Source organism: Marmota marmota, unplaced genomic scaffold, assembly GCF_001458135.2.
Source record: "Marmota marmota marmota unplaced genomic scaffold, marMar, whole genome shotgun sequence".
NCBI classification, from domain to species: Eukaryota; Metazoa; Chordata; class Mammalia; order Rodentia; family Sciuridae; genus Marmota; species Marmota marmota.
This window is the reverse complement of record NW_026000080.1, coordinates 3,147,401-3,174,073: the sequence shown is the minus strand read 5'-3', so window position 1 is coordinate 3,174,073 and position 26,673 is coordinate 3,147,401. Positions and strand designations below refer to the sequence as shown.

The following is a 26,673-nucleotide window of genomic DNA, read 5'->3' as shown; positions in this document are numbered from 1 at the left end:
TTCCCCTAACTATTGTACTCAATTTATAGAGGGCCATGGAATTACTGTAAAGTGTCAGTAATCCTATACATACATACATACTGAAAGTAGAGTAAATACATTAAAACACAACTACTACTTGTTCATCAATAAAAATGATCCTTGTTCTTGAAAAGATTAGAAACCACTATGATAAGTATGATAAGATAAAATCAGAATGAGAAAAATCTACTGTTAATGAACAAAAGTAGATTATCTTTTACACAAACTTTGAGGTCCTTGAAAAACGAGAAATTCCTACCTTTATTCATTGTTCTTCTATGGTTGATGAACAAAACATCTGTCATATCTGGCAATGTGTCTCATAAGGTATGAAGTCTAAACCTAGTTTGAATACTTAGGTAAAGTCTATTACCATGCTTAGGAAAAATAGAATACCTTGTCTTTTTTAAAGAAAGGAAACTGTTCATTGCATACATATATGGCTTCTGGGGACTGGCTTTCAAGTCCAAATGTAAAAAACAAATAGCATTTGGCCTGTATCCCAAATCCAATTCAAGGGAGATTCTCTGAAATAGCATCTAGAATAAGATACTCATCCTTTCTTCTTTACTCTAAATGATAAATATTTTCCTGACTGGCTGGGAAAGATTTCTAGAACTCACCAAGGAAAGATTTCTAGACACTTTGGCAATACAAATTGTAGCTTATGATTTGCTTCCTGGACTATTTGGCTTGCTTTAAGTCTACATTCTTTTTCATTATGTAAAATGTGCTTATATTTACTTTTATTAAGCCAATATCTAGTGCCTAAAGAATTTTAAAAAAAGCCATATGAGGACACCCTGGAGCACAGAAATTAGGTGAAAGCATATCTTTGTGATATAAAGCCTTCAATTTTTTTAGTTATGAAGTAATCATGTTAGTAAATAAAAATGACTACTCACTCACCTGTGCTATCAGTGAGTTAATATTTGAAATATTTTGTGTCTAATTTGTCCAACTAATTTAAGAATTCCCCAAATTTAATATCAACTACCTACAAGCACTGGGTAACAACTGAAGATAAAACAATTTTACAGTAATCCTGCATTCATTAACACTTTAAAAAGTGTTAATAAAACAAATTAATTCATTTATTTAGTCAACAGACACATTTGAGAGCACAATACACGTCTTGCTTAATAAATAACATGCTTTATATTGCCAGTTGAATTTAGAATACAGACAAGAACTTCATTATTTTAGAGGTTACAAATTTAACAGCAGTCTATCATGGGGTCATGGTTCTTCCACTCAAGCTCTTGACATTTAGATACATAAGATTTCCTCCAAGAAATAACTGAATGGTCTGCTTCGTAACCAAGTAGAAATTTCAACCTCCGACATTTCTCTAACAACTATTTGACTGAAATAAAAGTTCGGAATGAAGCTATGCCCTAGGAAGGTCTGGCAATGATCATGAGACTATGCCTGGAATGTGTACTTAACAGATGCTTTCACTCACATTTAAGTTATGGGAAACTCGAGAATGGAAAGTTAACTTCTGCTGCAATCCCTGCACTAAACTTGCCTGGCAGTCTTGCTTGCATATTCTGCCTTTTTGAATGTGCCTCTTCGTAATAAATCAAAGGTGATAATGTGAATATCAACATAGAGCTACCACCTATTTTGATTGAACTCAGGCTATTAAAAAATGTAAGCTGGATGAGAAATGAGAGAAATTCTCCTGGAATGACACTTTTGTTGCAAACATTTGAATTGCAAGGTATTCATAAGCCTCTAATATTTTATATATGTTCTCATAAGCACAGCACATTTTTCACCTAAAAGGCATAAAGTTAGTTCTGTATTTCTTTAATGTTGACTCAGAGTAATTGTGCCTTTTTATATATACCATCTCAAGATAAAATCAGAATGAGAAAAATCTACTGTTAATACCCACTAAATCTCTCTACCTAATAATGAGGAAAATAATAGCATGACATTTTGGATTTCTAGTCCAAAGACTTATATTTCAACAGAGAACTTTAATTCTGAAAGACGTAATCAAACCAGTTTTGGTCTCATCTTCGTATTTCTAAAAATAAAGGATGAACTTGATCCCTTTTATTCCTTCCAGCTCTAAAATTCTATGATTTCAACCATAATAGAGAGGAAAAAAATCACTCTCAGCTGTTTAAAATATATTAAAAATATTTTCAACAGGTAAGAAAGAGACATGCAAAATTTTAAAACGGAATATTTTCATTTTATAATGAGAAGGATATACCCAGCATTTTGGATATTCAGTATCACTATGAAACTGTTTAGTAACAATATCTACAGGAGGTAAACTTTGTGACATCTTTGAGTTTATTTATCATTTTCTTTAAACTCCAAAATTTATCTTCTAAATTTATGTAAGCTCTTAGAGAGTTGGGGTGGTATACTACCCATTTTGATACGCATCTCATTGCCTAGCACCACACTTAGCACATCACTGGTGCTCAGTAAATATCTGTAGAAGGAATGCATAGCTCAAATGGGTATTGATTTTTTAATGAAAATGCTGAAATTGTGGAAGTTCCCACAGTTTACTCATACACAGAAACTGTGTGACCTTTACTTTTGGCTTACATTTCAGAAAAATGAAGAAGGAAAAGTGGAAATTGTAAAGGGAGAAAAATGTCCTTAAGTGATTCATTTCTCTTTCTACAATGACAAATCCTTCTAAAGTTCTCTACCAGCTGGTTATACTATGGTTCTTTACCATACCACTTGATTGACACATACGATATTTTTGGAGCTCATGTGTACAATAGCATCTCCAAGATATGCTGCAGAAAAACTTAGAAAGCTCCTCTGAAACGTGAAGACATCATTGACAGAATGAAATCATGCTGGGCCACATTCTTCATTCTTGTACTGTGATCTCTGTTTGTATCAGTGAGTCTTGCTGGTGTTGAGCATCCATCCAGTATAGTTTAGGATTAAGTGACAAGTTTTATTCTAGGCTTCAATCTATGCCTTCCAAATTGTGTATGATGTTATTCACTAATTTTCTAGGGTACTGGCTTTAAAGGTCTTGGATTTGGGTTTTGTTATACTGTAGAATGGCCTGAGTAAATAAATAATATCATTAGTACCTTAGATGTAGAAAACTTCTATGTAGAGGCTGGGTCCTTGAACATAATAATACATAGTAATAATACAGTGATAAATTCTGAAACTTAATGATACCTTATTTAAGAAGTTAGAACAATGTCACAAAATCTATATATGTCATGCTGGTCATATCATCTACCCCACTAATTAGAGCATATGGAAATGTTTCAGACCTTTACAAATATGCATAAATACTTTTTATAGAGCAATAAGCTTTCATGCCAAAACTCCAAAAGGGCTTTGGAGTCCCTATCTATGTGAAAATTCCAATCAAGCTATATGCCAACATTGCCAGGGGTACTACTCAACTTTTAAATATTAAGGGCACTCACTACCAAATTTATAAATATATAAGTTTTCTTATTTCTCATCTAGGAACTGAACTGTGAAGAGGTAGTTCTTTCCAAGTATGCTGAATTCTAGAAGGCATTTATTTATGCAATGAGAGGCTAGGTCTGAAACACTCAGGTTTGTGGTATCAAATGTAGCCAAATAGGTTCATTCCTTATTCAAGAGCAAGTCCGTGGGTAATTCTCCTGAAAAAACCTTGAGTGTGTATTTGTATGACCATTCTCCTGTAGGGTAGTCCTGCAATATATAAAGGGGAAAATGCAAGCAATGTTCTCATTCTTGAGCAGTAGGGCCTCAAGACTATCACCAACTGATTTGCTAACTGCTGTCACAGATGCCACACAGGTGCATTTAACTATGGAGCAAGCAGATATATACTATACTAGATCTTGGAGAGGTGCAGGGCAGAGGGCAATTCCAATTTTGGATAGTTCTAGATTTTAAGAATGAGATTAATGGATCCACTTTTATACATCTGATAGGATGAGTGACCTTTCAGTCTCTGAAATGTTCTCAAGAAAAATACTAATACAGTTCTTGATATCTTGTTTTGTATATCACTGGTTACCTATTATCTATCACTGGTTATACCAATCATATGTTTATCAAATATTATCTCTCACCAACATTTCATCTGCATGTTTGGGCAAAAACTAGTTTAAAAAGCAGCCCTGAGATTTCTATCTTTACAATGGCCTGCTTACAAAATTAGCTGTAGACTGGAATCTGGGAATTCTGATTTTGGGAATGTTTCACCATTTTCAGAACTGATAAGAGTAGCTAACTCTGCCTAAACTGTGTAAATAATACGGTTTATGGAAAACGTCTCCTTTCCTCTTGGGAGTCTGGAATTTCACTAAATGTTAGCAAGAGGGTGTCTATGTACCCAGCCCCCAATGAAAACTATGGATACTAAGTATTTGATGAGCCTTCTCAGTAAACAAAGTTTCTTTCACACATGGTGTTGGTGGGGTATTAAGTTCATTCTCCATGACTTCATTGGTAAAGGGCTCTGGTTTTCTGTGGACTTCATGTGTTTTTTCATTGTGGCTGACTTTAACTCTGTATTCTTTCACTATAATAAATCTCAGTTATACTATACACTGAGTATTGTGAGTCCTGCTAGTGAATCATCAAGAAGACCTGAGTGGTCTTGGGGACTTTCTCATACATTGTCCTAGTTGATCTGTGTTAATACTATTTCCATGAGAAACTTGAAAGTACAAATATAACTGTGTTGCTATATTGTTTCAATCTTTTTCTTTGTGCTGCTGCCGCTGCAGCAGCAGCAGCAGCAGCAACCACCACCATCAATACAACTCTATCACTTATTAAGCAACCCTTATGTGTCAGCGTCATCCTTTGCAGTCATTATTTTCTACCCCTGATAACAAACAAACATGTAAAAGAACATTTTTACCATCAGTTTTACAAATGAGAAAGAGGAAATTCAAGATAAGAATTCAAACCTCTCTGATCATATATAAAACTCATGCACTTTCTAAAATATCACATCCATTCCTCTCTTTCTAATATAACAATGACTTTACAAAAAAATCATCACATTTTTATATGGCAGTTTATTTACTTTCAATACTCAAAACAACAAAACTACCATTCTGTTGCAATTCATTTTCTGTTTAATGTATACAACTAGCCAATATGGTAAATTAGTGATGACAGAAAGAAAGTTAGTATGTACTTCATCCTTTCCCCACATGACAAAAGGGACAGTCCTGGGTTCCAAAACATTAGAATTAAATATTACATGTAATATAATTTGCACGTGGCATCAACAGATTTCAATTAAGTATTAGTCACCATATATTTCTGGGTAAGAAATGATCTTGGCAGTTGGATCAATTCTTTAACATCCTTGTCCTCATTCCTCTAGGATACTGTTTTTGATTTGTCTAACAAAATTAGATGAGCACAATGTTTGTACAACTGAACTGGCTCTGGTTGCCACCAGATTAGCAGGTATTTCTACTAAACACTTATTTACTAAATTTCTGCCAGATGCCAGGCATGTGTTAGAAACTAGAAAACAAAGATGAAATCCTCAGTTGATAGTCTAGTGTCCTTGATACAATGGAAGAAATGTGGTTTAGTATAGGTGGCATGGAGAAGGAAATTCAAATCAACAAAATTGTGTTATTTGGAACATGTGTATTCTCTAAGTTTCATATGAGCTATTTTAACTAGAAATGTTGTGAAAATAAAATAAATGACTATTGGATAGATTTTCTATTCAGGGTATCTCCTTTTAGTATTTCTATTAAAACTAATGAGAAAAAAATAACAGATAGTTTTAACAATAAAGAATCTCTGATAATTCAACTATGGGGAATAAAATATTTGTCTTAGTTTGAACTTTTTTTAAACCAGCATATCCAATTATACTTTAATTGGCATGTATCAAGAAAACTATGTTATTTACATTTATGCATGTCAAAAATGAGCCTTACTATTATGTGTGATACAGTAATAATTAAAAAAAAACTAAATGAAGAAATTAAATAAATAAAGACATTGAGTTGTATTATTTCCTAAAATACAAAGCTTGAATTCAGGCTAATTATTTGTGATTTTTTTTCATACTTTAAAAAAGAGAATAATTTTAAGAGAATTTCATTTCTATAGACTATATATGGAACCCTTGACTCCATGGACAGTTTAGTCTATCACAGAAGTTTTGTGAAACTTGGTAGGACATGCACATTCAAGTAATCTTAGAAGTATGCTATAGGGATTTATTCCATTATGCTCCCCCATGGCCGTAGTATTTCCTTGCAAATTGATATTTTAAAAATAGTTTATCCATTTTTAATTCCTGCCTCCCATCACTTTTTGTAGTGTTAGGATGTCAATTATTCCATATAGTCTCTTGATGAAAATAATCATTCCTTTCTTACTCTTTTAAGTGCTGAATCAAGCCTTAATGTGTTCAAGAATCCTTCTTGCCTATTTAGAGCCATCCTTAGCTCTTACTATCCAAATCTTTAGTAAATGTTATTTACCTATTTTTTTGATAATTAATCTTAGTAATTTACTCTTATTCTTTCTTCTATTATGAATTTGTCATCTTTTGAGAATCTGTGATGCTTAAGTAAGGTAATACAAATGTGTCTTTCTGTATTCCAACACTATGCAGCAATACTGAGTCAAAAACAACCCCAAACAACTCTTTTTGAATGAGACATAGAGCATCAATTAAGAAATACAAAGATTTTCCCATTATTTAATCATCATGAAGTTTTCTGAAACTTCTTTTTGATATTCTTTCCTGATGTACTTTTGACAATCTTTCATCTGTTCAGTATCTTCATTTACATTTGGATTACTATTAAATATTAGTATCTTCTACTACACTGAGAAATTGGTATGGTTCCAGATTTTTACTCTTACCTACCTACTTTGTTTTACCATTCTAGACTATTTTGATTCCAGAATCACAGTCAGATATTTTTCATTTAACAAATATTGACTGAATACTAGAAGTGTGACTGTTGTGCTAGACAGTAGGAGGGCTATAGATATGAACATAAAAATGGATTCTTCCCCAAGACATTTATAATCAAGTAAGAGAGATTAGGGATATATATTACTATCAAACACACAATGAAGAAATGGTAAATACTATAAAAGAATACATCTTATGAAATTTAACAGGAGATAGTTTATTTTCAGTTTAGAGATTTAGGGAAAATTTCCTACAGTTGGTTGTTTGAGTGAGGTCTTTCAGGTATATATAAAACTTGAATATTCAGAGATGGGAGGGCAGGACATTTCAAATGGGAACTAAGATAAAATCTATCTAAATCCTTAATCTTTGGATAAATTTATTCAATAAATATTATGTGCCTGGTACTATTATAAGATATATATAAGACTTGTCTTACAAGTCTTATGTAAATATTATTAATGTAAATCTTATTATAAGTATTATAATAATATTCTTATATAAATATTATTATATCTTATATAAATAAATATTATATGCCTGGCACTGTAGTGTTATATACAGTACCAGGCATATAATATTTATTGAATAAATTTATCCAAAGATTAATGATTCAGAAAGATTTTATTTCCTTTCCCATTTTATACAGGCATATAATAATATTTATTGTTTATGGAGTATATCTGAAAAATAATTGGTGACCAATATCTATGGAATATTGAGGGTCTCAAAAGTCAGTGGATTAAGGTTGTTAAGTATGGATATGAGGCAAAAGATATTCTCTGAAAGTCATTAATTCATTAAAAGTAAGTGCAAATGAAGAGAGTAATACAAAGAAAATACTGAGATTTCAACACTTGATAATTGGGGGGTATGGGCCAATTATAGAATATGCTGAGAAGAAGAGGTGGAATTTAAAGGAAACCTAAGGAATACAGATTGAATACCAGTGAATGTGAGGCATAATTTTTAACTTAATGGAAAACTGGAGATCAGATTGAAGAAGATTTTGGATTTATCTTCATCTGTTATTGGTTTTTTAAAATAGAAGTTGTGCTTCATCATCTAGTTTTTGCTTTACAAACCTTAGTCCTTTAAAAACTTCAAGTCTAGTAGAGGAAAGACATACATAAGTGAGAGCACTAAATAGAGATAGAAGCAGGTATAAGATATACAAGACACATGAACTATAGAATAGATACTTGAGAAAAACATGAATCTGTGATCCAGTAAAGATGATGATGACATAATAGGCAAGTAGCAGAGCCAGAAGAGCTGTGGCTCACTGCATCTACTCATCTCTCTCCAGCTGAACTGAATTGCATACAAAACATTCTACAAACAATCTAGATGTTTCATACTTTCATGCTTTGTTCTCATGCTGTTGTTTCCCATTGAAATGTCCTTCTAGATTTTGATTGTGTTACAAGAATCTCTCATATTTTCAGCTTTAACCTAAACATACTAAAATCCTTTAGGGTTATACCCCAAAGCAAATATATTACAAAAATCAACTTTCAGCTCTTAAATTTTCACAGGGACTTTAACACATACTTGTTGTCAATGTACAGCATATAAAGCATGTATATACTCATTGTCATGTGTGGGAGGCCAACCTTACACGTGACTGAGTTACACTCCCCGGCTGGGTGCTGAGGCTCTCAGTCGCAGAAATGTGGCACCCTTCTTGGGTGCGAGGGTTGGTGTCCCGAGCATGGGTGTGTCTTGCTACAGCCCCATGGGTGAAGCTACGCTCACCTGTTTCTTTGTAATATAACTCCTTGCCCTGTTTAGGATAGAATCTTCCATGGAAGTGCTTTTGTGTGTCCCCTTCTCTTACTGTGCCCTTGGGTGTGGCTTACCCAGGTGTCAGTCAACCTGCTGACAGTGGACAACAAGAAGATACTCAGCCCTCTGAAACCTGACTCCTTGCCTTATTTGAATAGCTTCCCTCAATAAAAGGGGTCAGTGCGTGCTCTTACTCTCTCTCTTTCTGCGAACCCTTAAGGTCAGAGGAGCCGTCACAGCGACCCCAAAGAAAAAGGTATTTGTGTCTCTTGTGTGGTTATTTCATGCAGCCCAGTTAGCCCAGTTTAACTGGAGTGACCCCTGAGCCTTTTAGTAGCGAGAACAGAAATCCGGCAGTCATGGACGACTTTTCTGTAGGGATAGTTCAAATAAAAAGTAACTGTGATATAAAGTAAAATATGCTAAGGACCACAAAACTGGTGTTAAAGCATCGAAGGGCCTCACAGAGAAAACCTGAATTAAATGGGGCAGGGAGATTGAAAAGACTTCATAGTTGAGCAGGTGAGTTGAGATAGGTCTCAAACGTTGATGCTTATCAGACAATGAGGTAGGAAAGTAAAGGTCTTTAGAGGTGACAGAAATGGCCTGAAACAAAAGCACAAATTAATAAGTGGGTTATGCTTAATAAGTACTGAGTGGCCTGGTTGGCAAGATCATAAGGGAGAAGCTGGGAGGTGTGGAAAGTAACAACTATAAAGATAAGTGAAGGATATACTGTAGGAGATCTTTGTCAGGGTAAAAAATTCTTACTATCTATATTTTTAAAGCTTCAAGGAATCATTTCCCTCCAGATAATCTACTGTGTTCCATTCCCCTTGCATTTCTGAAGGAGCCAATTATCTAGGGTTTTTTTCTGATTTTAATGGTGGCAAACGGATTTTTGTTTCTCATTATATTACTGAAACACCAGAGAAACAGATTTTTGTCACAGAGTTTTTCCAAATTTCATTATTCAGAAAAAAATCAAGCATATAAACTTTGTATGTTGGCTATTACTATCTTTAGATCCATCTGTAATTGAAAATGAAAAGGCTATATATGTATAAAAAGTTTTCCATAAAACACAGAGTTGGCTGTATTTATGGTAAAAATAAAGTCCATATTTCACTTCATTATTTTTTTATAGTAAAAAAGTATTTTCTGAACAAAAATTCTATGGTACTCCCCATAAGACTGTTGAGTAAAGTAGATGGAAAATAATTGTTTAACAAGCAAAGGACAGAGTTCAAATGTAAAATGTCTCAACCCAGTAGGAAATAAAAGTCTAATACTATACTCCCTGAAAACTTTTCAAAATTAATGAAAGAAAAACTCAATAAAACTTAATATGTGGAAATGCTATGACTCTTAAAGTGAAACTTCAAAAATATGTGTAATGTTTAGAAAAAGTTTCAAATGAACACACACACATAAAGAACAGATTTCATTGTTTTTGACAATATTTCCTGATAAGGTTCTTAAAGTATTTTTTAGAGGAAAAAAATGATTCATTTTAATAGAGTACTTTGGATATACATGCTATCTACATATAAATGCAAATAAATTCATTATGTTCACAATCAGCACATAAAGCTAATGAGTGGTAATAACAGAATATGTCTGCTAATTTGAATCTGTTTCCTGATTTGAAAGTAAAATTTGAAGAAATCACATTTTTGTTTAGTGTTTTTGTTGTTGTTGTTGTTAATGATAAAATAATGAAACAATGCACATATGGCAGATTCAATAAACCTGGTGCATCACAAATAAAGGAAAAAACAGACTACAGCATGTAGGCCCAATTCTGCCAGACGTCTGTTTTTGTAAATAAAGTTTCCCTGGAAACTGAGCCAGGCTCATGCATTTATGTATTGTCTGTGGTAGCTTTCATACTACAGCAGCAGTTGAGTAGTTGTGACAAAGACCATATGTCTTGAAAGCCTATAATATATACTATCTGGTCCTTTAGAGAAAAGTTTGCCAACTCCTGTCACATTGTAATTCCTAAGTTTTAAAATTTAGTACATTCGTTTCATAGATCTTAGATCTCTTTTTAAAAAAATCAGAACCACAAAGATATTTTACTAGCCTTACTCTCAATTTGTAATTCAGCCACCACCTTCTATAAGAGTGGAATGTTAACAGGCAGTCCAAAGCAACACCATTACCCTGTCCTGTACCATTATTTCCATTAGTCTATGCCATTTTTGAAATAGGAAGAAGCAATGTATTCCCCATCTTATGTATCCTGAGCACAAAAAATGTTGTTAGAATTCTATCTTTGCCATTTTTATTGATATATGAATATATAAATAAAATAAGATAGTATACTAGCAATAAATGCAAAAGAGTAGTTTCTAAAGAATTCTTTTAGCACCCCCTTTTACTTGCAAAATGACAGCTCTAGACACCTTTTATATAAAAAATAGAGCTTCCATTTTCTCAAACGCTATGGTTAAATTTTATAATATCCCTACTTAACAGAATAGAAACATATTTTTAGCCAAAGAGAAAAGTTTCTCTATCAACACATATGTCCTTGTGATAGCCATCAAAACAATTTTAGTTATTTTCTTAAAGTATCCAAAACAGGATGAATGTTTTGGCAAAGCTATGTATATAATTATTTTCTACATCATAAACCAGTTAAGGATCAAATCTTACTTAACTGTTTATCTAGCATTCAGTAAGTGTTCATTAAGTATCTTTTGAATGACAGAATAAATGATAATATTCTTCTGAAACACAAAAATATAAGTACATGATGAAGAAAAGTATGAGAAACACATATTTATATACAATGAACCTACTTTAAATCATACAACAATGATCTTTAAACCTATTTGGATTCTAAACTTTAATGACCAAGACCCAAATACAGAATTATATCAAATGTGATTTAAAAATAACCTTTAGGAATAAACCCTTAAAAACCAGAAAAATTCTAAAATAGACAGAGTATTCAATATTATATTCTCTTAGAAGGTTAATAGGCAAATTGTTTCTAGATAGTAAGCACACTAAATGTTCACATCTAAAAAACACTGATGCTATTGGAAGGAAAAAGTTCTATTTTAATATTTCTTTTGATTCTTTTGAAAGGGTATCTTTTATTGATATTTCAATTTGTGCAATCTGAGACACTTACTATTTTTTAAATTAATAGATCAAATTATATTTATTTACTATATATAGCATGTTTAATTAAAATATACATTACCTCACATAGCCATTGTTTTTTTGTGGTGAGAACACTTATCATCTACTCTTAATATTCTTCAAGAATATGTAGTACTTGTCTTTCTTAGATTATTTTCACTCAACTTAAAGTTCTATCCATATGATACAAATAACAGGGTATCCTCCCCCATTCTTTTTTAGGGTGGAATAGCGCATATATATATATATTTTTTTCCTTAGTCCATTTATCCATTCATGAAATCTAGGTTAATTTTGTGTCTTGATTTTTGTGAAAGTGTTGCAAGAAACATGGGAGTGCTTTGACATACTGATTTTACTTTCTTTGGATATATAGCCAGTAGGGCACTGTTAGATGTGAGTTACATGTTGTGTGCTATCTGATACCAGGGCAGATGGCTAGGCTTGGCCTACAGGAACTAGCTGAGTCAGGGGCAACAGAGGTCTGCCCAATGCAGGGTTTTAGTGTGGTGGGTGTGGTGTTGGGATTCATCGCAATCTTATGCTTACTTCCCTCTTTTCCCTATGTGAATTGTATCTCTCTCCACATTGCCACTTGGAGTTCTGGGAGAGATGATGTGGGTAATGTAAAATTGTTCTTCCTACTGGTCTTTTCTCATTATGTTATAACCAGGTACTATGTTCTCTCACCTGGTTTCTTTAACTCTTGTGAAGTTATTTGCAAGTGTGGATAGTTTTTCAAATTGATGTTTCTGCATGAGAATGATTACAGAAAAATCACATTCCCCCATCTGGCCTCTCCTAAGAAAGTATTTGACTTTAATATGACATGATTACAAATACCTTGTTTTCTCTATCATTACAGAAATGATGCAGAATCTATATGATCACAGAATGATAGATCTTATTCCTTTTCTTGAAATATTTTATTTTAATAGTAACTAAGTATATATTTACCAAGGAGAAAATAAAACAGTATGCTGAATATAAAATGAGGCACACAGGTATTCATATATATTCAAGGTATGCTTGTTTTCTATAACTTTTGTTTCTAGTTATAGAAACAGAAATGAACAGCATCATTTATATCTTTCCTTTTCCTATGGATAGAAATTTTGCCTTTTTGTTTTTATATTATAATCATGTGAACTTTTTTCATTTTTATTACTTCCTGCTTAGTAACAACTTACATATGATTTAATATTGATTTATCTCTTACTACTAGTTTAAAAATGTTTCTTTTTGTGTGAAGAATTTTCTGTCCTCACTTATCCATGCCCTTTAGCTTTCACCTCTGTAGAAAAAGTACTGTAGGACTGTAGCTAATACAGTATTTATGATTTTTTCTAGTAATTTTCTTTGCTTTTACAAAGAGATGCCACAATTGTCAGTTCAACAAAATGGTATATTTGATAGTCCAAAAGACCCAGAAATCCTTACACAACTGTCAGTACCTCAAATGTACCTGGAAATTTGGTGACTTTCTTAGGTAAATCTCTTATCTAAGAAAACCACTGGCAACTCACTGTGAAATAGTAGTTCACCTTGGAGTTTCCTGTAACTAGTTTTCAGAGAATGGTGGGTTGGGTAAGATTGTCCTTTTAAAATTCATGTTCCTTCAGTGTACCTGAATTTGAATGTCATATATCTTCTCCATTCATACCCACTGATATGTCCACATACTTTCTGTATTTTCACTTTGGCTGCCACTCAGTCACAGTCCCTTCTAATTTTCTATGCCTTCACAGGCATGAAATTTCTAGAGAAAATAATTCATTATGGTTTCTTAATCAGATAAGTGATGCTATTCATACATTTTAAAGATGATAAATGTCAAATACATGATCCTAAGACCAAAATATTTTAACATGCTGTGATTTTTGAAGAATCGTTTTTCAAAAAATAATGTGGCACTTGTGGTCCCATGACTTCTAACTTCATGTAGTAATAATAAGACATCAGTGTGGGAAGCCACCTGTGAAGCTACTTGAGGGGGTCTTTACTCAGTACCAAGCCATGGGGAACATAGGTCATTCCTTGGGAACAATCCCGGCTTTCCCATGTATATCAGACTTCCCAAGACATGGGATCTTTGCCCCCACTCTACTAGTGGTACAGCTCTTGTAGATACGGAGTTGGGAGTAAAGCATGGGAACTGGAAAGCCCACCTCCTACCTTATTTGCCAAAGAACATTCCATGAAAAAACCTTTGATGTCCCTCCATATAAATAAAGCAAGTGTGGGCTCTCTTTCTTTCCAGTGTGGAAGCTCGAGCCCTAAGATTGAAGAGCCATGCTGCCCTTGCTTTTCAAAATTACTTCTCATGTACTGTGGATTTTCACCATTTTCTTCTTTTAGCTTTTATTCTGCAGCCAGCCTACTCCATGAAGAGGATCCCCCAATTCTGCCGCCCACATGGGACATGGGTGGGATGTCAGGTATTGGTTTAAAATAAAATCAGAAATATTCAGCTAATTATTAAGATGAAGCAGGATGATGGCAAAGTTAGAGATATTTTCTTTGTAGTCCCATCTCAGGTACTTTACTACCTGGCCCTGGATAGTTTTTTTTAACTTCTCTGAAATATAAGTTCCATTTTTATAAAATAGAAATAATAATAATGATTTCCCAGAGCCTTTATTAAAGGATTAAATGATATAAATTATTCAAAACAGTTGGCATATAACAGGGTTTCAATAAATGATAATTATTTTCACTGTATTTAGGTAAAGATCCTTCTGATTATGAAATGTGTCATGGATATACGTTTTATGCAGCATCCCATTCCTTGAGAAAAATTAATACTCTCAGCCATATAGAAGGAATGCAATAGGTTTGCAGTTGTGCTATAGATACGTGTAGCTTAATATTAGGAAAGAACAGATGATATTTTTTAAGAGAATGGCACTGACACTAGAGGTCCTACTTTAGGGCAACTGGTAGAGTTTTGGTTATTATTGTTTGGTTAAATGTTGCCACCATCTTCTGGGGCATTCATGACTTCTTATGATTTAAGTAGATCCCTTTAAAGCTGGAATTGTCCTCTTAAAGAATAAATGATACTCATAAAATAAAATAAACATGTATCAAACTAATCTCATGGCAGTTCTATCAGAGAGCAGCAAAACTATGACATTAAATGGTGTTTTATGCTGAGCACTTTTAAATTATTTTTCCATCTTCTTCACAATCTGTCCTGTTTCCATTATAAATACATTGTTTCCATACTCCTCAGAAACCAATAACACTTGAAAATATTTTAAAAACAAAATTGCTAGCTTGGCTTAGGGTAATCAAATTTTACTTGGTCTGTTTTCAAATCTTCCTAGTTATTAATTCAAATATTCCTACCCACTAATTCAAGGTTATATTTAAATACGTAGGTATTTAAAAACTTTAAGTATTTCAAGGTTATATTTAAAAACAGGACAAATTGATGATTACTTGATGCAGAGAATAGAGCCTTAAAACTATAGATAGAAATCTTGTATTTCAAATCCATATCTGTTTCTCACCAGCTATATAACTTCAATAAATTTCAGTTTCTGCATTTATAGAATGGCAATAAGAAGATTTATTTTACAAGGATCATACCAAGATAATGTGAGATAATACTAGGTCTTCAATAAGTAGATATCTTTCTTTTTATTTCCCTGCTGATTTCACCTCTTTTTGATTTTGAATGAACTCCAGTGTGGAATCAGGCAACAGAGGATCTATGATTCTTAAGGTTTTGTGTTGAAAAGTGGAGTACCTGATTTTGAGGATAACTCATGGTCTTCCTTCCTCATTCTTCTTGTTCAACAGTCACTTACTGTGTTAACATGCCAGAGGGAAAGCAGGAAAAGAGAGGATACAGGAGATTGCTTATGAAATCTTGCTAAATTGATAAATTAAGGAATGAATAAGTTAAAATTAATCAAAACAGATGGGTTATGTTTTAAGAGATAAATCAATATGGCTAAATTAGAGACTAGTCATGAATCTCTTCAAGTGGGCAGAAATGTGGTAACTGAAAATTAATGAAATCAAGGACACTTTATGGAATAACATTCATATTTTATATTTAGATTAACAGACTATTATAAATTTCTAAGGGACACTGTTGATTATTTTCTAAATGCATCTCCAGTTTCCTGTTAGAGGAAAATGCCTGCATGGTTTTGAGTAGCCTCAACAATAGAGTAACATAATAGTAGTCATTGTTCTACTCATAGACAAAGTTGTGATTTCATTTTTCTCTAAAATACCTACTCTAGTTCTGTTTGCTCCAGCTTCAGAAAGACATAATGAAACTAGAAAAAGGCCAGAAAAAAGAAGTCAAATTGGCAGATGACAGGAAGACTAAAAGCAATAAAATTCTTATGAAAGAGTCATAGAATGTTAGAATTGGAATTATACTTAGACATTATATGAACCAAAATATTCCTGACAAATAATAAATAGTTTAGCTATCAAAAAATACTGTATGCTAAGGACTTTCTTGTATTTGAAATCCAGATCCATTTCTCACCAGCTATATAACTTCAATAAATTTCAGTTTCTGCATTTATAGAATGGCAATAAGAAGATTTATTTTACAAGGGTCATACCAAGATAATGAGAAATAATACTAGGTCTTCAATAAGCAGATTTCTTTTTTTTTAAATTTCCCTGCTGATTTCACCTCTTTTTGATTTTGAATGAACTCCAGTGTGGAATCAGGCAACACCACCCCCCTTTTTTGTAGCCTACATTTGTCTGATCTATAACCTCAAACAAGTGTATCTCAAATTCATCCACTTCTTTTTATAAACACTGCCATCATCCTGATTCAGACTACTGCAGCAGCATCCTAACTGGCTTGTTCCTTCCTACTTATCCTCTCAACCATGTTCTAACCTCCCAATAGAACCAGACTAATCCTAAGACCAAACTTAATCACAGTATTGGCTTACTTAGGATATTCGTTGATTCCTCATTGATTCTAGTATCAAGTAATAACAATTTCCTAAATGACTGGTTCTTGCCTCCTCGCTAGTAACATCTCAGATGGCTTTTCTCTTTGTTCATCAAAGTCTATCGAAACTAACTTTATTTCAGGTCCACAAATAGCTAACTGCTTTCCCCCTTAAAGCTGTCACATGTAACTGTAAACATTACCACAAGAACAGCAGATAATCTATCAAATTTTCCCGTGGGACTCCTACTGTGACTCCCACTGTGCCAAGCGCTTTATGCATGTTATGTTTAATAAGAAACCCTATGAGGTAGTTATTTTTACCCTTTTTATTCTGAGAAAGTAAATATTTAGAGATCTTAATTAATTTCCCTGAAGGGAGATAAGTGGCAAAAGTAGGAAATATGTTTTATTGTATATACAGTAATGTTCTTTAAAAAATTATTTATTTATTTTTGCATTATAATTCTTAATACACCATTATACCATAATTTATCAAATCTCTTATTATATATAAGGTATGTTGACACCAAATTCACATCTTCATACATGTATTTTGTATAATGATGAGGAAGCAATGTTCTTTCTCTTCTCCCCCCCCCGCTAACTCCCACCATTTATACTATTCTTTATGGTTACAACTCAGTTGTTTTCTCAAAATGGCCTTCTCTCATCTTCTGATCTAAATTTGGCATCCTTGCCATAGTCCCCTTAAACTTCACCTTTATAGAATGTATCACAGTTTATAATTATGTATTTCTTTAGGCGATTATTTAATGTCTGTAAAATTTCCAATTAACTCTAAGTTTCACAAAGACAGAGATCACAGATTCAAAATATGCCTAATTCAATTAGTAAATATTTGCTGAATTAATGATTGAGAAGAGTCATTAAACCTTTCAATAATGAATTTTTGAATCACTGTATGGAATAGCTTATTTGAGCCTTAGAATTTCTATTAAAATATTCTTATCTATATTAAACAAAAAACAGATCCCTTATACAGGCAATCTATTCATCCTAATTCTGATCTCTTGACCAATACTGAAAAAGTACATTCTTCCTTTTCCTTAAAGTTCTTCAAGTACTTTTATCCTAGACAACTTAGACAGAAAGAAGTGTTAGTGATGGTGAGAAAACTAGATTACTTGTAAAAAATGGGACGCTAGAATGAGGGCAATGGAAGGCGTTTTTTGAAATTACAGACATATTTAGGGGACATTACAATTCTTTACAGAAAATGACTGTGATATGCATACAGACATAAAATATAGATGACATTGCTGTGTTTGGAATGCTCTATCACAAGTTTGGTTCTAATTAGTGTATATCTAGAAAGAAACAAATAAAACTGGAGGGTGTCCAGTTAAGGCAATTTACATGACTGTAAAAAAAGATTTAAAAAAGTAAATATTAGTTTAAGTTGGGATATCCCAAAATTAAAAGACTGATGTCATGAAGTACAACTGTATCTTCTCATCTCTCTCAAGTATTCTTGGCAAAAAAAACTCTGGACTAGATGAAATGTGTTTATAAGATATGAAAATTAATAAGACTAAATAAAGCTTGGAATTACTGAGACCCAAATATTCTTCAGACATTATATATTTTTGAATTAACTCAATGTAGGCAGTAATTGAAAAAAATTATCTCACAATCCTGACGAGAAAGAATCTCAGAGCTGGGAATGTCCTTTGCTCAATAATTTTTGATATACTAGTTTGCATACATTTGCATACATGTAAAGTATATCTCCACATCTATGCCAAATTGTTGTCAACTAATATTAAAATATCACAGCATAATATAATGTGGAAATTTGGATTTTGAGTTTGGTTTAGTTTAAATCTCAGTTCATCAATATTTATTAGTTATGTAATTTTAAACTGGTTTCTCCCTGTGCTATAGTTTCCTCATTTTAAAAATTGGAATAACAAAATATATGTTTTAAAACTGAGAATTAAACAAAATACCTAACATGAAACATCACTTAGCATTAGCTGATGATTGACACATAGCAAATCATCAATAATGTTATTTGCCTTCCAGTGACAAAACCCTATTATCTGCCAAGACAGCCCACCTCCTCTTTGGACAGCATTGGCAATGATTTCCTATACTGTGTGGAACCAGTCCAGCAGGTAAAAGTAAATAATACTTAAAGATCTAATATATAAAATGCTATTTTAAGAAAAGATGCTCTTCATTAGAATTTTAAATTTGATACACTAGTTTGCATACATTTCCTTATCAATTTGGCACTCAGAAATGCCAGAATTTAAGTTCTTTGATTGACCTCAGAGAAATATAAGGTATAATCTTATTTGATGAGAAATTCTGAATAATATAACTGGTATGAACCCTCCACTGGAATGTCTTTGGTTTTTTTGGCAGTACTAGGGATTGAACCCAGAGCCTTTTACAGGCTAAGCAACACTCTACCACTGAGCCTTTAATATATCTTAGCAAAAAGAACAAAAAATTACCCTTCTAATCACTCAGGTAATAGAGTAGCAGTGATCTTCTAAGACAATGCTATGCTTATTTTCATTAATAATGGCTAGAAAATTTTGTTTTTTACTATAAGACCAGAGTTTATGATTGTTTAATTATTTGAACTTACAAAACAATTTTACAGAACATTTTACTTCTGATATAAGTTGTAAGGTAAGCTGCAGGGAATTTGATTACTAAGTTATCAAATCATACCACTTTCTTTGTGACAATTAACTTAGTACACTGTAAATAAATTCACTTATGTTAATTTATCATTTAATATATATTATGTGGGTTCATATGTTAAGAAAATATTTTAGCTAGCTTACCTCATTATAGAAAAAAAATTAGTTCTAACAAACCTGAATCAAATATAATTTGAAGGCTTATATTGCATAGCAATGGGAAGTTAATAATACAAACTATTTGAGAAAAGTAATTGTACTTTCTAGTTCACTGCCTCTTGGTTTACCCCACACATTCAAATTAAAAAAAAAAATCTTCAAACTAATACTTATTATTTAATAAATATTTTAATAATAAAAAAGAACAAAGTAGTTGGGGCCTAATCCCACATGATGGAGATCAGGGCCTACTTTTTCTTCTATTAGACACAGGGTCTCTGGTTGTATTCCTAAGTCCCTGATCCATTTTGAATTTAGTTTTGTGAATGGTGAGAGATAGGGGTTTAATTTCATTTTGTTGCATATGGATTTCCAGTTTTCCCAGAACCATTTGTTGAAGAGGCTATCTTTTCTCTAATGCATGTTTTTGGCACCTTTGTCTAATATAAGATAATTGTAATTTTGTGAGTTAGTGTCTGTGTCCTGTATTCTGTATCCTGGTCTACCAGTCGGTTTTGGTGCCAATACCATGCTGTTTTTGTTATTATTGCTCTGTAGTATAGTTTAAGGTCTGGTATTGTGATGCCACCTGCTTCACTCTTCCTACTAAGGATTGCTTTAGCTATTCTGGGTCTCTTATTTTTCCTTAATAGGACTCCTATAGTGCAAGAATTAAAACCAAGAATCAATAAATGGCATGGACTCAAACTAAAAAGTTTCTTCTCAGCAAAAGAAATAATCTGTGAGGCAAATAGAGAGCCTACATCTTGGGAGCAAATTTTTACCCCCCCTACATCAGATACAGCACTAATCTCTAGGGTATACAAAGAACTCAAAAAGCTAAACACCAAAAAAACTAATAACCGAATCAATAAATGGGCCAAAGCATGAACAGACACTTCTCAGAAGAGGATATTCAATCAATCAACAAATATATGAAAAAATGTTCATCACCTCTAGCAATTAGAGCAATGCAAATCAAAACTACTCGAAGATACCATCTCACCCCAGTCAGAATGGCAGCTATTATGAAGACAAACAAGTGTTGGTGAGGATGCGGGGGAAAAGGCACACTCATACATTGCTGGTGGGACTGCAAATTGGTGCACCCAATATGGAAAGCAGTATGGAGATTCCTTGGAAATCTGGGAATGGAATCACCATTTGACTCAGCTATCCCTCTCCTCAGACTATACCCAAAGGACTTAAAATCTGCATACTACAGGGACACAGCCACATCAATGTTTATATCAGCACAATTCACAATAGCTAAACTGTGGAGCCAACCTAGATGCCCTTCAGTGGATGAATGGATAAAAAAATGTAATGGAATTTTACTCAGCAATAAAAGAGAATAAAATCATAGCATTTAGCAGGTAAATGGATGGCGCTGGAGAAGATAATGCTAAGTGAAATTAGCCAATCTCAGAAAAACAAATACCAAATGTTTTTCTCTGATATAAGGAGGCTGACTCATAGTGGGGTAGGGAGGGAGAGCATGGGAGGAATAGATGAATTCTAGATAGGAAAGAGGGGTAGGAGGGTCAGGGAAGGGGCAGGGGATTAGTAAGGATGGTGGAATGTGATAGACATCATTATCCAAAGTACATGTATGAAGACATGAATTGATGTGAACACACTTTATATACAAATAGAGGTAAGAAAAATTGTTATGTGTAATAAGAATTGTGAAGCATTCCGCTGTCATGTATTAAAAAATAAGTCCAATAAAAAATTTTTAAAGTAATAAAGGTAAAAAATGAAATCACTGCAAACAACAAAAAAATAACAAAGTAAAATTTAGAATGAAGTTATCAGAACTAAAATTGAATATCAAATATAAGAAACAGAGTTAAGATCATAAATCTAATTTTAGATAAAAATATTGTTGTTTTAATTCATTTCTCTTTTGTATAATAGGCTTTATTTGTCAATAGAAACATTAAAAATGAATTGAAAATTTTAGTAGATGTTACTCTGATTCTTGCTAACATAATTGTGGTTAACTGATTATGCTTAGCATGATTCCTAAAAATGATTACAAATGATAAAAATAATGAAAGTAAGCACATAAAACAGCTTACCATTTCACCAATTTTTCCAATATCTCCTTGATCTCCTGTTTCTCCCTGATAATAAGAATATAAATTTATAAAATGTATTATTTTTCAACAAAATTAGTCATGACTGCTCTTCTGTTTTCATTTTTATGTAATTATCAAAACATACCCTTAAAAAAGGCAAAGGAAATCTGAGTTATTCAAAACTCTGTTACAATATTTCCATGGAATGTAGCTTTACTTCCATTTCCAAACAGTAATAAACTATTAATAAATATTCATTCAAACAGTAATAAAATATTATCTTAAACTACTTTCTTCTATTCATTACTTTTATTCACTTTAAAAACACTTTACAAACAAAAATTTTTTAAGTAAAATATTTATTTTATTTGTACTCTGTCAAAGGTAGTATGGCAGGCACTGTGAACAATGATATAAGAATAAAATTAAATTCTTGCCCATAGGGTTGCTCTATTTGCTCAAGTAGAAGAGGAAAATTACCACAGATAATTATAGAAGGATTATGTAGAGGCAAGCATCCTGTGAGTTTAAGTTGCAAAAGCTGGCAGCACTGGACAAGTATTATATATTCCACAATTTTGCCATCTATAGATCTCTTAAAACCCAAAGTTTTCCAAAACTCATTTGGTGCCAATCTTGACCTATTTGGATAATCTCGAGATCATTTATAGTCTTGATTTATTCCAATGAATCTGAATTCCCTTACACTTCATTGCAGAAATATTAATCTGATTATGTTACAGTGTCTTACTGCTTGCATGCAATGTTTGTTAAAACAATATGTGCACCATATTACTTTTCCAAAATCCAACAATTAGTGACTTCAAATAATGAATTACGATACTGTATCAGGGCCCTATCAAATAGGGAATACTTAAGTGCTGATAAGAAATGGGGTGGTGAAAAATGGCATGAGCAAAGGTATAAGTAAATGAAAGGTAGAGGATTAAGTTTAGGGTACCACAAATAGTGAATCTGAAAGAAATGTAGTTTATCACAGAAATGGGATACTAAACATCAATTTCTGTCTAAAAATTATAAGTTATATTATAGTGTAGAGCGGTAAGATGCTAAGATACTGAACACTATAACCCCAGAAGATGTGTGGGTTGTGAATATTTATTTGAAATGGGTTGGTCTGATTGAAATGTATCATAAGTGTAAAATACACATTAGATTGTAAAACCTTTATACCAACAAAGAATACAAAATTATCTCATTGCTAATATTAACAGTGATTACATATTAAAAGGATAATATTTTGTATCTTGGGTTAAATAAAATATATTATTAAAATTAATTTCACCTGCTTGTTTTACTTGATAATGTGGGTCACATCTGTGGTTCACATAATATTTCTATTGAAGAATATTGATTTAATTGACTGAAATATTTATCATGAATAAATTACTTTGAGATAAACTTTCAAAGTCTACACAAACTTTCCCTCCAATTTTTGTGTGCAGTTAGGTAAATAGAAAAGAATGAAGCATTTGAGTAAGTTTGAGTAAGTTCTAGTATCTAGCGCTTGACAGAAAGATCATTAGACACCCTGTGTCTACTTTATGGCAGAATAACATATAGATTATTAATTTTTTTAGTATTTTTTTCTTCCTCATCCAGAAGTTGCCCCCCTCAAAATGAACCCTTTGTGTTACTGATTCTCAGAGGAGGTTTATGTTAATAGGCAGAAAGAAGTTATGTGCAGAACAGATAACGTTCATTATTGCTTTAGTTTTCAGAAAGTAAAGAGAGGGAGAGGGAGGGAGAAAAGGATGAGAGAGAAAGAGAGAGAGAGAGAGAGAGAGAGAGAGAGAGAGAGAGAGAGATGTTGATTGATTGATTGATTTGATTTCCCTAGGACCAGGAAGAAAACAGAGATCTTAGGTTTCTGTGAAAGTTGGTGACCCTTAAACAACTCTCAAGTGGTTCCTCAGGGAGTTCCCAGTAAATAGTTACATGATGCACTGAATCACAACTTCTAGTGACAGATGGGGAATAACAAACATTACAGATTTTTTTTTCCCATTTCTTGCATAATACAAAAGTAGCCTAGATTCTGATGTCATTCTAGGGAGGAATGTGACATCATTAATGAATAAGATTCACTTTCTTGCCAGTTTGACTGATGGCAGCTCCCAGTTGGATTCCCTGTGAGCTGTCATTTAACCACAAATCTTATCCTAACATTCTTAATTAATTACATATCTATACAAATATGAATATAAATATATATATTCTCAATTGCCCTTTGAACTATTCTTAACATCTTACTGGTTCCCTGTAAGTTGACCTGTACTCATTTCATATTTGTATGAAAGTCAGACTTTTACCTTTTTGAAAATTTTAAAACTGATAATAAAATCAGATCCTTTACCTTTAAGCCTTCTGGTCCTGGTTCACCCACATATCCCTTTCGACCTGGTTTTCCCTATAAGAGAACCGAATGAAAGAAAAAAAAAAAAAGAGCTATGTTTAGTTATTCTCATTTCTGAAAGTTTTCTAAGGGCTACAAAATATAAACTACTATAAAATGAAATACTTCAAAGCTTATATTTTAGTAAAGATGACATAATTTTTTAAAAAGTCAGTTTTTAAAAATTATGTCATATACACTTATAAAATTATACGTAATTTTAAATAACATAACAAATATATGCATATATATAGCAAGTTAGGATGATAGGTGGTGGTAAATAAAATGAAGGACAATAAATCAATCAAGGAAGGAAATATAGACTGTTGTGGGAGTTTTATTGAAATTTTTGATATTTCCAGGGAAGAACACTAATTTACAACACTAATTTTCAGTCTCACTGAAAATGTGGCACCTAAGTGAAGTCTTAAAGAAAGGGACAAGTTATGTGGATATCTGAAGGAAGAACACACAGGTAGAAAAAAAGCATATACAAAAGTATGTTGGCAGGAGCCGGGGTTGTGGCTCAGTGGTAGAGCACTTGCCAAGCATGCATGAGGCACTGGGTTAGATCCTGACACCACATTAAAAATAAACAAAATAAAGGTATTGTGTCCATATACAACCAAAAAAATATTTTTAAAAAAGTATGTTGGCAACAACAAGCATATCTAACTAAAATGTCCAAAATTCACCTCTTAATTTAACCCTCAAACCTATTCTTGCATGTCTTCCTCATTTTTTTTTTCAGTTATTCAGTACTAAATACAACACTAATTTACAGTATTGACTAGGTATGATTTTATTATTGCTGTTCATTAAAAAAACCTCACATTTTTTTCCTTCTAAAATGAAGTTAAATGAAATAACCCTCTGGCTCTCATTCTGTTTTGACTACAAAATTTAGCAATTTAAAGTTACATTCAGAACTTCCAGGTAAGAAGTTGTTTTAATTTTTACTTTTGCTTTGCTTAAAATTACTAATGGTTTCCAATCAAGCACAAAGAACTGAAAATCATTTTATTACTGTTAAATGTCAATTTTTAATTAATTTGAAGATATACAGGATAAGAAATCTAATTGAGTCCAAATTATTAAATGTCTTCCATAATCTTTACAATAACATTTTAGTAATTCATTTGATTTACATTGGTTGGAAAGAATTTAAGTGAAAATATTCCTTTCACGTTTAATAATGTAATCTCACTCATCATGAAGCATATTAAGAAATAGTTATACAGTGAATCCACATTATTGAAAGAATCTCCTAGAATCTGATATCAGTGCATTTATAATCTCTTTGAGATCAGCCATGCAGGGCATCTGTGATGGAATCGTAACTTCTGGTTCTATTTAAATTCTGTCACACTAAATTTATTTTGAGAGTGTTATACTTGAGTATGCAACACTGAAACCTTATTTTCACATTTAAAAAAGAGATCCATATCTTGCAGAGTTGTTTCAAGATTAGGGTTGATTCATGTGACATACTTAGAGAAATAATGGTCCCCAAACAGACCTTCAACCAAGAGTAACAAGAATAATAAGTATTAAGACTAAGTAGACAAGAGATAAATATGGTTCTCTTGTTTCCTAGGGAAATAAATTTAAAATAAGATCACTTTTACTGGGCTCAAATAACAGTTTTTATGTTATTTTTCTTGCAAACAATAAAAATAAGTCTTCTTTTCAACTGAATGGTAGTGATATATGTTCTAGTGAGATAAGGGTACAAATAAAATGATTACTCTTTCCTCAAAGGTAAACATTCATAAAAACCCTAAAATTTATTATGTTTTCAAAAAAAGAGAATGTGATGTATTTCATGTGAATCTAATACCTCTTAAAATAAATACATTATCTTAACTACTTAATTTTAATGTAAAATTTGATCAGGCAGGCACTTCAAAAATGTTCAAATTCATCTTCAGAACTTGAAAACAATAGTTCATATAGCAAAATATGGTATTATCCAATGAAAAAGGAGTCAAGAGAGACTTATCATTTGCTTTATATAATTTTACTGATATACTTAGAAAATAGACACTTCCAGAATATTAATAAAATTGATGAAGTATTTTTCTTCCTATTACTTTTTGAGAAACTTGTAAATAATTTGCACAAGTTACTAAAACCACTGAAAAATCAAACAAATATGTAATTAGGCATAGTATAATTCCAAATACTCCTGGAGAATTTCAGTTACTGGTTTACTTTATGGAGGAGATTTTATGACTACAATTTGTTATAAATTTCTGTCCTTTGCTACTAATAAAAATGTTATGTTATTAAAAATATTTTCAAGCCAGGTATAGTGGCACACACCTGTAATCCCAGAGGCTTGGGAGGCTGAGGGAGGAGGACGGCAAGTTCAAAGCCAGCCTCAGCAATTTACAGATGCTCTGAGCAATTTAGAGAGACTCGGTCTCAAAACAAAATACGTAAAAAGGCTAGGAATATGGCTTAGTGGTTAAGCACTTCTGGGTTTAATCCTTAGTACTCCCACC

General features: G+C 32.4%; 1 protein-coding gene across 2 annotated transcripts in view; it reads right to left on the bottom strand.

Annotated features, from left to right (window-relative positions):
• The window catches only part of Col24a1 (collagen type XXIV alpha 1 chain), a 373,492-nt gene that overhangs the window by 160,419 nt on the left and 186,400 nt on the right, over window positions 1-26,673 (bottom strand). For both annotated transcript variants that reach the window (XM_015504738.2, XM_048814986.1), the window contains exons 24-25: window positions 24,128-24,181; window positions 21,751-21,795 (exon numbers count right to left, since the gene is read on the bottom strand). In XM_015504738.2, the coding sequence (XP_015360224.1) occupies window positions 21,751-21,795; window positions 24,128-24,181 (99 nt within the window). The remainder of the gene's footprint in view (window positions 1-21,750; window positions 21,796-24,127; window positions 24,182-26,673) is intronic.